The sequence below is a fragment of the Dendrobium catenatum genome, unplaced genomic scaffold (genome assembly GCF_001605985.2).
Source record: "Dendrobium catenatum unplaced genomic scaffold, ASM160598v2 fragScaff_scaffold_695, whole genome shotgun sequence".
Lineage (NCBI taxonomy): Eukaryota > Viridiplantae > Streptophyta > Magnoliopsida > Asparagales > Orchidaceae > Dendrobium > Dendrobium catenatum.
In genome coordinates this window covers 126,726-140,335 of record NW_021319157.1, presented here as the reverse complement: position 1 = coordinate 140,335, position 13,610 = coordinate 126,726, and the positions used below count along the sequence as shown (strand labels likewise).

The following is a 13,610-nucleotide window of genomic DNA, read 5'->3' as shown; positions in this document are numbered from 1 at the left end:
GAACTTTTATTATAAATTTTAAAATAATTATAAAAATTAATAAATTCATAATATATGCAAGTATTTTATTAATTTTCTTTTCAATTTATAAGCTAGTTCTATAAAAAAAAAATACAAGTATAGAATTTTTGTTACTATTGTATCTCCATCATCAGCAAAGTTGATCTTCTTTCTTACTAAGATTTCATTCTGGACTGTTTTCTTATTATTTTATAAAGTTGTTTAGACTAAATAGTTTTTTAAAGCTGTTAAAAAGCAGCTTTTTAATAATGTTTGCTATTCGAATTAAATAAAAAGCATACAAAAAAAAAAACACAAATTCAGATCAAATTTCAATCCTGAGATCTCCGGTGAATGATGACAATGGAAAGCAAAACCACAGCAAAATAGATCGCAGCGGCCATTGTTGAGATAACATTTGTGGCCACAACATTCCAGGCCACTTCTTCAGTCACTGCTGCTGCTGTATTTGCTGTGGAGAGGATCGTCAATGCTACCAAATCTACAACAGCTACTGGAAGATGAAGCCGGGTGCCATATTTTGATGGAGGAGGAACTGTCAGTAGCCTTGACATAGATTGAAGTGTAGATAGCTTTGCCTGTAAGAGAGTTGTAAGTCATGGACTGATTTGTCTGCTTAGAGAAGCCCATCAAAACAGCTGCCATTAACGTAGCAACGACGACAGATAGCCTCAAGCATCGAATGGAGCGGAGCAGCCGCGCTTCGCGGGACAAAGCAGTAGCTGAATCTTCATGGTCAGTAGTTATCGATCATGGTGGAGGACTAAGAAAAGAACTGTAAGAAGAGAAAATTGGAGGGCAAAGGGATCTTAATTTTCTTTAACGTTCTTGAATGGGGATCGATTCGGATTTGGGAAATGACAGCCGGCTGCATTTCATACGCGCGCGTAACTAATAATTTTCATGCTTTGAGTTTTGTATCTGAATGGAATTTTCAGAGTAAATCATGCTTTTAGTTTGATCGGTGCAAAAACAAAGAAGAAAATCAACGCCAAAAAATAAACTTATTAATATTTTAGTCAATTGGTATAATAAAATGTAAATCATATAATTATATTTGCATAAAATAATAATTTACAGCAAAAGAAAAATCCTCTAAAATACAAGGATTTTCATCTATATATTAATGTGTTCAGTCCTTCAGGTGGAAAAATTGTTGGTTTTGCAACTTAAAATTTCTCTTTACTTCTCTTGCAACTTAAATTTTACCTTTGTTTTATGCACACCCAGCCATTATTGTAATAGAGGGAAACATTGGTGAAGCTTCCATTTGCTCTCATGCAATCTAGTTGTGATGCAAAACTATTAGCTTACATACTTCATATCTTCATATTGTATGACCTTCAAAGCTTCCATGATAATGGCATCCCCATTTCCCTATAATTTTTTTTTTTTTTTGAGAACGGGATATCTACCCACTGCTACCGCGTGATTAATCCTCGACTGATCTAGAAGAGACACCCACACTTGATTGGGCCGCACTGAAGAGGCGCTGCCGCTTGAGAGAAATCAAGCAAGGGTTGAGAGTTCCCAAGTCAAAAATTTCTCTGTACCTTTTTTTTCTGAAAATTCCTGATCTAAAACCAGTAAAGTCTTGCTCCCATGTGATAGTAGGATAGCATGCTCTCAGTGGCTAGCAGTAAAAGAAAAATAAATAAACCCCCACCAAAACAAAATCCATTATCTACACAACATAGCCTGCACTAGAAGACTTTGCTTCACCAGTCAAGGACAGCAAAGATCATCCGTCAGATTTTAACGGTCATTTTTTTAAATGAAATATTTACAGAGCAGAATTTCTAAACAGACAGAAATCAGGATAGAAGCAAGAGTGCAAGACTCTGTAGATTAAAAATACAACCAGGAAGTTGCTGATCAACATTCAGCTTTTCCATTTATTTTCTAAAACATTCCATGCGCGAATTGAAAAGCGCTAAAAAGAGGAAACTGCGTCATCTTTTCCTTCCCCATTATTCCTCAACAAAGGGTCAATTATACTCTTCCATGTCTCGTAGTCAAGAGCAGAACCAGCGTTAGGCAGAAGAAAACCGTTAACAAAGAAAAACGGTGTGCCAAACACTCCTCTAGTGCACCCGTACTTGATTGAAGAACAGAAAATAAAGCATTTCAGATGAATAGAACTAAACCATATTCTCAAAATTAATAAGGGAACTTAGATGAATTATCACCTTGAAGGAAGTTCTTGTAGCTGAATCAGTGTGGGAATTGATGAAGCCATCTTTGAATGCTGGTAGAAGAGAGTTCCCAACTGCTTCTGCACCAAGTCTTGCTATGTCATCAACTATAGCTTCCCTCGACAAGTTCTTGGTTGGACCATTGTAGTACTTTTCCTGTTCAGTGTAAGAAGATTCGGTGTAATTAGATTCGGGCTTCGTTTGGTACGGCTTTCTTATTGCTTCTTAAAGCAGCTTTCTAATACAAAATTTAAATTTTTGTATTAAAAAGCTGCTTTAAGAAGCAGTACGAAAGCCGTCCCAAACAAAACCTCATAAGAGAATGTTGCCTCTGAATGTTGGAAATTAGGCAAGACCTAATTCAAATCATCAAGAACAAAAAAAAAAAAAATGGAAATAAGATGAACACATGATACACCAATAATTTATATAGGTTAAACTTAACGTCTTGTTGCTATCATTCCAGATTTCATTATGATTTTGATTGTAGAATTTTATAGCTACTTTCTCTAATAAAACAAATTTATGAATAAAAAATATGCATTAACATTTCTAAAATACAGTTATTAAAACAACCTGTAAATATTAGGTCAGTCTGTGGCTGATTCATACAAGTATTTAAAGTATGGTCATAAGTATTTAAAGGTCCTAGGTCTCGGCTACATATAATACTATATAAAAATGGCATTTCTATAAATGATGTACATGGTGGTTCAAGCCCCTGAACACGTCGAAGACATTAAGACCTGTAAGAGAACTAGGAGTAAAATTCTTGTGGTCCATAATTGATTGATCATCGAAGGGAGAGAAAAATCGGGATAAGTTGGGGGCATAGTGGGAGGACAAGCTTTTAACTAGCTACTAATGAGAATTATAAGAACTTTAGCTCAAGCGGTATGTGCTCTAATTCTAAGGGTAGAGGTCAGAAGGTCAAGTATGGCTTGTAACCTTCTTTATATTAATCACTAGATCCAGGGGCGGAGCCAAAAAATTTTTTACGTGGGGGCACAAATCATTAAAGTAATTAAAAAATCCTCAACATTAAGAAACTCAATTATGGCTTAATACTCGACAGCTAAATAAACAATCTTGAACAACTTGGCGCTCATGAACAACATCGTTTAGAGCTTGTGAATATGTTCGTTAAGAAGCTCGATCATGCCTTATGGAATATACATGAAGGATTGCTATTGGGATGAAAAAGGTCAAAAGATAATTGATTTATACTATATTTAAAACATCATATCTAATATTAATTAGATGTTCATACCAAAGTCAGTGGGGGCCCTGGGGGCAGGGCCCCCACAATGCATCCGCCACTGACTAGATCCCACAACCTATTCTTTGGATGAGGATAAATTTTGAAGCCTCCAATTGTTGCTAACGCATAGTCTACCTTATCATAAACTGGTAAAGTATTGATTCATGCCCAACAATACATGTTTTCTACCTTAACAAATTGAAATGAGAAAATGATTGCATAAGAATAATACTGCAAAACAGCTATTATTCCAAGTAAAACTAATGAAAACGTGTGCATAAGATGAAGAGGTAACATGTCTTCGAAGGATAAAGTCCTTTCCCTTCGAGATAGCATTTGATCCTAAGGCATCGGCATTATAATGACCATTCATATTATATATTAAGATATGGAATTTAATAATCTGAAATGATTAGAATGGAGTTGTATGAAGCATATAGGTCTTTAAAAACAAAATATTCATCATTCAAGCAAGGTGAAATAGACTATATGCAAAGTTCAAAGTTTATATCATATTAAGGAGCAAAGGCATGGCTGCATTAAAGAGAGAACTTATGTACTTCTAATTTAAAAAAGCAGCATCAGTTGAATAAGAGTACAAAGGAGAAACAAAAAACACCACAATACAAAAGAATCTAGATTCCATGTGACTTTTGTATAACATAAAGGCTTACCTGGTATTTAAAAAATAGCTCTAGTAATGGATATGTGGCAGAAACATTTAGCATGTTTGCTATATGAAGAGCTCGGCAAGCAACAAAAGAATTATCATGATATCTGCAATGGAAAATGTTAGTAGTTTTCATAAAACGTCTTCATGCCAGTAGCTTACACACGTCATCAAAAGTGAAACAGGAACCAGGAAAATAGCAAAATAAATTAAATTTGCATGGAAAAGAAAATCTATGTATCAAACTGGGAACATCTATGCAAATTTGTAATGTTTGCTTACATCATGATTGATGAATTTCTTTCCAAAAAATATATGAAAGAGAAAACTTAATATTTTGCGGAGCATAAGTTCAGGTAAGGTTGGGTATGGCGACGATTTTGAGTGGATTGTGCAAGTCAGATACCTTTACCTTCTGATGATGTTTTAGATTCAATCAAATGCTCATATTTCCACTGAATTTGAAATGAAAGGTGCAGAATTATTATTTTAGGGGTTATTTGTTTTGCTAAAATATAATGTAAACTATATGTAGTGTATAAAATATGGCTGCTGGAAACAATGGGCAGTGTCAATGCCGACAGTGCGGCACATAGGAGTTGTATCTGAGATTTCGCTAAAATGGGCCAAATTCCAAATAAATTGAAAGTGAATTAGATTGAGAGTTTCAAATCCGCCGCGATTTTACACTGCATAGACTTTTCGTCCAACCAAACACAGAAAATTTTAAAACTCTTTCATTTACTTTACACAAGTAATAGTAGCAACCAATTAGCCCCTAAATTGAAAAAAGATTTCTACACAAATAGAATGTAGCAACTCAATTGAGTTGACAAGTTGCAGAATTCATATAAATGTAATTTGAAGCTAGTACAAAATATCTCATAACTTGTTAGGCGCACTCAAAATAGCACACAGCATAAATTAAATTTCATAAATAGAATGACAATATTGTTTGGTTAACACTAGCTATGAAGAATAATGATCCAAAGCCTGGCTAATTCCAAAGGGGCCAAGAAACACCATACGTAAATGTCAGCATAGAAATTTTTTTTTACTCAACTAATTAAGAAGCTTATTAACTTTTGTTAAAAAAATTTAAAACCACTTTTTGAGTAAATAATAAGTTCAAAAGGAGAGTCTTAGTATAATGACCCAGCCCACACTACACTAGATAATTATCCGTTTTAGCCCAACTAATCCCACACATGCTGAACCTCTCATTTTTACCTTTTTGATGTAACTTCCAAAGATGCTCCTCATCCTAAGAATTCTCCATCACAAGCACCCATAATTGTAGCGTTTTCATTGAAATTCCATTTATTATATCTAAAGGTGCCTAGCATATTTGTTATACCCTTCACTTATATAACCCAAGAACCATTCTACCCCTCCCCCTTTTCTCTCTTATAAGCTTAAAATCTTCGAATCCTGCTAGAACCCACTTCTGGTCCAAGCCTTGGCCACAATTCTTTAGATAGCCTCTTTGAATGTGAGATGTTACGGGCTGACCAACATTCATTTAGTTTCTCCTCAAATCACACATCAAATTAGATGAGGTTTAGCACAAATATTAATTTGTAATGAGCCATCCACACTATTTGACGAATAGCGTTGGCCAAACCCATACCATTCTAGGTTGAACCTCACCATTTTTCCCTTCTTGGTTTCACTTCCTAGAAAGACACTCATTCTAAGAAATACTCCATCACGAGCACCCGTGATTATGGAGTTCGATTGAAACTTTGCTCATCACCCCTGGAAGTGTCTCACATATTTGGTCTAACATTTACTTATACAACCTAGTAACCTTTCTAACCCATATGATGTGTAATATAATTTATTTAGGGGTGTAAATAAGCCAAACTAGCTCACGAGCCACTTGAGCTTGACTCATTAATGAGCTCATGAGTAGAGTTTATCAAGCAACGAGTTCGAGCTCGAGCTTATACTCGAGCTCAAATAGTAAACGAGCTCGAGCTCAATCTAACTCGTGCTGAAAGCTCATTGAGCTGCATGATTAACTTAAAATATATTTAAAAAAATTAATTTAAATTAATATTTTTATAATATATTTTAATATTTTAAAACTAATTTATAATAAAAATTGAATTTTTTTTTATTTAAAACTAAGACATGAAGCTTAATAATCGAGTCAAGCTAGAGCTTTCCAAACAAAATCGAGCCTATAAATTTTAAACGAGTCGAGCCCGAGCTTAGTAAATAAGCTCGAGCTCTAATTCAGTAAGAACTCAACAAGCTTAGCTCAATTAGACAGATACTTGACTCGACTCGACTCGTTTACACCCTTAGGTTTATTTATGCCCCCCCTGATGTAAGACAAACATGCGAAGAGTTGCTTTGGAATTGTAACAAATAAGATTGAATTAGTACATTGCTAATTAGTAACTCATGCTTCAATCAAGTTAAATTCTTAGAACTTTCCGTTGGAAGATTAAGTAAAGGTAAGCCGTTACAAGATGTTAGTAAGACAATTGCAATAACAACAAAATTTAAATAGCAGTTCTAATAGCAAGTAATCAAGAATCCAAAGCGTAACATCAAGACATGGTCATTTAGAGTTCCTACTCAATCACTCTTAGGCTTAGCGGTTGAAGATGAAGCATACGATGAGAGAAACTGCCACTAGGAAGATAGGACCAAAGGTCTTTGTTGATGGAGAAGTAGCCACGGACGGAGAAGGGGTATATCTCCCAACGAGAAGCCAAGGCGTCTTCGGCTTTTGAAGATCGATCGTCTCTACCAAGCAATAAAGAATGCGCTTGACATATCTTTCCACCGTTTCGTCGTATTCCCAGTCCGGCTCGTAGAAGGGGGAGATGAGGATGTCGATTTCCCCTCGTTCATTGTAAGCGAAGCCGTGATCGACTTCAGGATCGATCATGCACCATAAGCATGAGGAGGAGAGAACACCAAGAGAAGGGGCGGCCAAAGGTGGAGAAGAGGGGGGGTCGACTAGGGTGGGAGAATTAGGTTTGATCCAAGAAAGAAAGAGAGGTTTTATTCCAAATCTGAAATTAATTTCAGGATTTGAGAAAATTTGGAGGGAGACCAATTTGGGATTTGATTTCAAATTGATTGTAATTAAGGCATTGATTGAAGATTAATGGGAGAGACCCAAGCATGGGGCCGGCGGCATGGAGAGAGAGGGAGAGAGCTTTTATTCCCAAACCTGAAATTAATATTCAGAATTTGAGTGAATTTGGGGGGAAACTAATTTGAAATTTGATTTCAAATTAATTTGCAATTAATGCATTGATTGGGGATTTAATGGGGGTGGGGGGCAAGCATGAGACCGACGACATGGAGAGAGGAGGAAAAGGAATTAGGGAGGATTTAGACTCTTTCCAAACAAGATATGACAACGAGGCGGGAAAATAATGAATCATCCAAAATTAAATTTCGAATGGATTCAAATTTAGAAACTTTCCTTATTTAGATTTCGCAAATAAAGAAATTTTTGAATTTCAAAATTCACAAATTTATTCCTCAATGCAAGATCTAAGTTAGGGAATCATTATGATGATTGAAATCATCATAATTTGTTTGATGAATGAACAGGTGGCCGACGGTCAAAGGGGAAGAGGGGTGTGCCGTCTTGTTGAGGTGGGCTTGGATGGGGGTTGGACGGGATGTGGTGGAGTTAGAGGATGGAATGGATGGGAGAGGTTAAGAAATCGGTGGAGGTAGGATTGGGAAGGGGCCGGCGGGTGGAGAGGGGAAGAAAGATGAGGGAAACTTAAGTAAAATAGAAAAGAAGAAATTACCACGAGCCGTGGACTCTTCCAACGACTAGTGGGCCTTGCACTTGCTCACCTCGAGCTCTCTCCCTTCCCTCTAGTGATCATACAAGAAGAAGAAGAACACAATAAATTTTCATTAAACATTCATCATCCTTTTACAACACAATGGGCCACTATATATAGGCCTCTCAACATGAAAAAGAAAAGTACAAACATGGCCTCCGGGCTACAATGACAAGATACTCCCCCATAAGGGTAAAAACGAAAAAATAACAAAAACTAAATAAAACATCATGCATACAACTAGATAAAACATAAAGCGTCAAAAGTAAAGACGCTAGATCGTAGCCATCGATCTACGATTCCGTCGTTGGTACACGTGTCTGAATCTCTGAGCGATGTCCTCATCCCCCCCCCCCCTCTTTTTCAAAAAAAGTCTACCAAAAGCTGCTCATTGCCCGAGCATTAGCCTCACCCTCTTCGGACCATCGTCTTTTGATTCGAGATATCACACTTGGTAAGAAGTCATAACTCTAATGGCTCCAAAAAAGAAAAATTAGAAGACAATATCAAGTTATAGGACATACGGGCATGGCTCTTTCTGCAAGATAATTTAAAAAGATCAAAATTTAAAAATTCAAATAAAAAAATCAATGCTTTGTGAAATTTATGCATCAATTATTGCACCTATCAAGGTTTTAGCAACGACGCAAGTCATTCATCATATATTTATCTCTCAACTTCTGCACTAGGGATGTTATAAAGACTGCTTTCTAATGCATGGATATATGTCACATATATACATGAAATTTCACATAGTTCTTCTTCTACAACCTATATTGAGCCAACATTGATGCTCCTTCAACCCATTTTCTTTTGTGATTCTATCATCTCCAAAACGTACGATAAATATTTAACACACAACTGCTATTTCTTGTATATCATTGCTTCTCCTATATCCCAGATCATGGTTTCGTTCATGATGAAATAAACTTATAAGTGTGGATTCATAAGTAAAGAAGAATGAAAAAGAGAGGAGTGGAGGTTATCACAACAGGACAATGTTGAAGCTATGTTGATTTTGATGAATACAAACAAGCCATATGCATTTGGAATAATTGCTCTACCTAGCATCTTCATTGATCAACTCAGCAAAAGGATTGAATTTTTAACTAGTGGAGGTGCCTTGGATGCCCAGAATAATGAAATGAGCACGTGTTTCTAACCCTTGCAATTTGATAAACATGTGATCTATCATCGCGCTAAAATGATTTTGAATGGAGATAAACAAGACAATCTTAAAATCTATACTGATAATAATATTCATATTCTTCATAAGAACCACTAATGTTGATAAGAATAGAAACTGCATTCATATGCATAATCACGAGGGTTATATACAAGATAAGTACATAATTCCTCAACTGCTTCATCTAGGAAACATGTCAATAAATTTATAATATCAAATTAATGTGAACAAAAGGAATTTCTTGTATTTTTAATGTACTTTTCGAGCATCAGCTAATGCATAATACATGCATATTTGCTTAACTTTACCAATTTCAGGATAGAAAAATAAGAAAAATTCATATAGTTTAAGCTAGGATTTAAATACCAATACTATCAGAAAATTCACCTTTGATGTATGGACATTCATCTTTGATACCAAATTGATGTAGACGATATAACTGAATTGATGTTAATTTGATGATGGACCATTGTTAATAATTTTTAATGTGTGAACTGTATCTAATGTGCATTCCTTGTTCCTCTTATTGAAAGTGACCTTATTTCTTCTTTGGATTTGATGGGAATTGGAAAAAGGAAGAGAAGTGTCTCAATCAGAAGTAACCAAGGGGCAAAAAGCTCAAGATGAAACCTTGGGCATTGTTTAGCTTTGCAATCAGACTACATTCTAAAAGTAAATGAATACAAAGAGAATTTTACAATTGTTGCTCGATTTAATGGCGTAACAAAGGGTTGTGATAACGAGAATTATAACAACAACAACAACAACAACAACATCAAGCCTTTATCCCACTACGTGGGGTCGGCTACATGAATCCTTTTTCTCCATTGTGTCCTATTAAAATTCAAATTCTCGTTTAAATCTAATAAGAAAGGTCATTCCTAATATTTTCTAACCAAGTCTTTTTAGGTCTACCCCTACCTTTCTTAACATAAGTCAAATCTAATACCTCTACTCTCCTAACCGGGTCATCACAAGGCCGCCGTTTTATGTGACCAAACCATCTAAGGCGACTTTCTCTAATCTTATCTTCTACTGGAGCTACTCCGACCTTTTCACGTATATGCTCATTTCGTATCCTACCTCTTAAGAATAAAAAAATGTATTAGTTTATAAAAGTTTACTGAAGTTCAAATTCTGGTGGTATGCTTCAACATTTAATTAAATTAAAACTAAAAGCAATCTTAAAATAATTAAAATTACTAGAATATTCTAAAAATATTTTTCTTGTGTTGCACAAGGGATAAAAATTTCAAATTAACCTCTTTTTTATGTAGAATTCCTTCATCTCGTCATTTTCATAAAAGGTTTAAACAGCATAGAAATGTCCGACTATAAGAAGCTGATTGATGTTGATGTAACAATTTGGCTAATTGCTTTGCTTCTACCCACGAAACAAACCTTTCATCTTATCGATGCTCAAAATTTCATCCAAAGTAAACACCAATAACAAGCAAAGGAGTATTTCCAATAACATTGAAAAAATCTAAAAATTTGCCTCAAACATGCACAACGATACTAACTTTCACTAAGGCTATATTGATTACAATATCACAATTTCAGTTTTAGAATGACCGTCGTAAAATAGGTGGACGAGAAGTTTAGTATCAGAATATACAACAAGAAAAGTTTCAGGTTCTGAAGCTAACCAAACAAGAGTAAACTAAGAAGTCATGCAATTTAAAAATAAAAATAGAAACTAACAAAACAATACCAAATTTCTTCATATGGCGCTAGTGAAGTTCAGCTGGCTACAAATAAAATAAGTAGGGAACCCAAAAAAAGATGTGCCCGATGACAGAGCAGCTTACGGGAGGGGGAAGGGATGGGCGAGAAGGGAGAGCCGAGGATGATATTCAAGGAGAACTTGCTTCAGAGGAGGCCAAGAGTCTCTGCTATCGGGACATAAAGGATCTAAAAAAGCTTCCACGATTATGCCGTTAGTGATTCCCAAGTTGTCGCCGTAGGGAAAGCCGTCGTACCTGGCAGGGATAGAACTCTGGGCTATAGATACGCCCTGGAAGAAGAGAAGAAGGAGAAGCAGGAACGCCGGAAGTGGGTATCTCCCCATGACACAGATAATTGAGCTTGCTTTGGTCGGAGAAGGAACCGTAAGGCCCAAAGAGGAGAACGACAAGGCCGTGAAATCGACGGACTTGCATTTTTTCATATTGGACCTTTGAATTGTATAAAATGATATTCAAGGATTGCATAACTCTCATTTAAAAAAAAAATTATCATCTTGTGAACTTATAAGAGATTACATACATACCACTTCATTTCATATTATTTACATATCTAACACATAAATTTTTAATATAACATTCATAGCACTCATATAAAATTTTAATATCAAATATATCACCCATTTAATTCATTCTTATCACCCATAACACCCTATAAATTTTAATATTTCATTCCATACACTTATATTTGTTCTATGGATGGTAGGCTTATAATATTAAAATTTTGTGTTAAATATGTAAAAAAGATGACATGAGGCGGTATATAAGACTTTCATGTTGTTTACAAATCTAGCAACCAAAACTTTAATATTAAATTCCTACCACTCATATAAAATTTTAATATCAAATATATCACTTATACATTTCATTCTTACCACCCATATTATCCTATAAACTTTAATATTTCATTATATACACTCATATTTATTATGTGGATGGTATGGATGTAATATTAAAATTTTAGGTGTTAGATATGTAAATAACATGAAATAAAGTGGTATGTATGTAAATTCACCTTAAATATTTTGTGGAAGATCCAAAAAAATCAAATTAAAAAATGTATGTAGTCTCTTGAACCTTCACGTACTAACCATCCATGCTTGTGATATTGTTTTGATGAATTTTATTTCAGACATACTATGGATGTTAATAATGCTCTCATAAATAATTTATAAAGAGTTCTAATAAAAACTAATATAATAATTTTTTTTATATAATTTTCAAACTCTTATAATATTTTCTTAATTTTTAACTCTTAAATTAGACTATATATTTTCATAAATAAAATTGGTTTGTTCTATGCCATATTCTCCACTTTTTTGGAAATTATACTTCTGAAGAATTTATATAATGCTAATGAAAAATACTAAAATATGAATAAACATGCAAATGCAAATCAAGCATATATACATAATAATTTAGATAAATACTATTTTTTTTCCAAAAAAAAAAAAAAATCATTCTAAAAGTGTAATATTGATTACCAAAATAAAGATCCAAACCAATACAAAAAGAGGTTGAAAAATTTTGTTGTGAAAAACTGAAGCAAAAGGGAGGGAAATTCGAAAAAAAGTAATTAAGGAAATAAATATCAATATACAAATTATCAAAATACTCGTCAAAGCGTTCATCACATGTAAGTGGATTGTCTTTCAGTGAGAGAGCCAGAAAGGGGGGGGGGGGGGGGGGGGGGGGCCTAAATTGGTGCGGTGGAGGTCTAAATTAAAATATTTTAAATTGCATTATTGATCATGTATGAATGTATGACTTGAAAGGAATGATAATGCTTTATTAGTGAATTAGTTCATTTTCTTCCTTTACAAGTTAAATTTGCCTTAAAAGTATAGTTGGTAAGATGGAAGGAAAATCAAGACGTTGCAAACATTAATTCTTTGATATCCTCATAAACCCAAAAAAAAAAAAAAATCAATATAAGAAATCGAATAAAGCCAATTAGCTAGTGTAGCGTCTCGTCGTTGGCAAGATAAGGCATGAAGTCCGCCAGATTAACATGCATCCCTAGCACAAATCCTATCAAATCGAAGTACTCTACAACATCGCAAGTCCTCCCAAAATACAAACACCTCCCATCCACAAGAGAAGCAAAGCGTCGAACATCTGGCATGCACGACTCGAAGACTGAAAACAATTAAAATGGATAAGAAAGCTTCATGTAGGGTCATGGATGATTACTTTAGTTGAATTCTGCATGCGAAGTTTTCTAAAATTACACATAAAAGTGTCAAGTACATATAAAAATGATAAAGTAAAGCAAAATAAGTCAAAATAGTTTTGTCTTTCTAACTTTGTCAAAGATATGTTTGGGCATTACACAACAACATGAAAAAATGTATGAGCGCCAATCTAAACTAAAACTCTTACAAGTTTTTAAAATACACAATTAAAAATGTTAGGAGGTGGATGGAGATAACCATATAATATCCAAGTGCGGAAGCTTGGACTATGGTTCCAATAATAATTTAATCGATGCGCCACCAAACTCTCCCCAAAGAAATATGCTATAAAGTCAAACCCTAATGTTAAGCAATTTTATTTCAAATTCTGGGCTATTTGGTTTGAAGTGAGTGTAAATTATTCAAAATAAAGGCTTTAAATTATTCAAAATAAAGAAATTTTGAAAATATTAATGTCCTGCTGGATGAAAAATGAATGCATTATAAAATTCCAGTGAATTTATTTTTTAA

At 34.5% G+C, this 13,610-nt stretch overlaps 1 protein-coding gene across 1 annotated transcript; it reads right to left on the bottom strand.

Moving 5' to 3' along the window:
- Positions 1-1,715: 1,715 nt before the first annotated feature.
- Positions 1,716-11,316, bottom strand: LOC110108271. Its single transcript, XM_020838849.2, has 4 exons — positions 10,972-11,316; positions 4,152-4,254; positions 2,211-2,372; positions 1,716-2,119 (listed from the first exon to the last, which is right to left on the bottom strand). Exons 1-4 carry the CDS (start codon positions 11,229-11,231, stop codon positions 1,955-1,957), a joined length of 690 nt encoding a protein of 229 aa, XP_020694508.2. The 5' UTR covers positions 11,232-11,316; the 3' UTR covers positions 1,716-1,954.
- Positions 11,317-13,610: the final 2,294 nt, after the last annotated feature.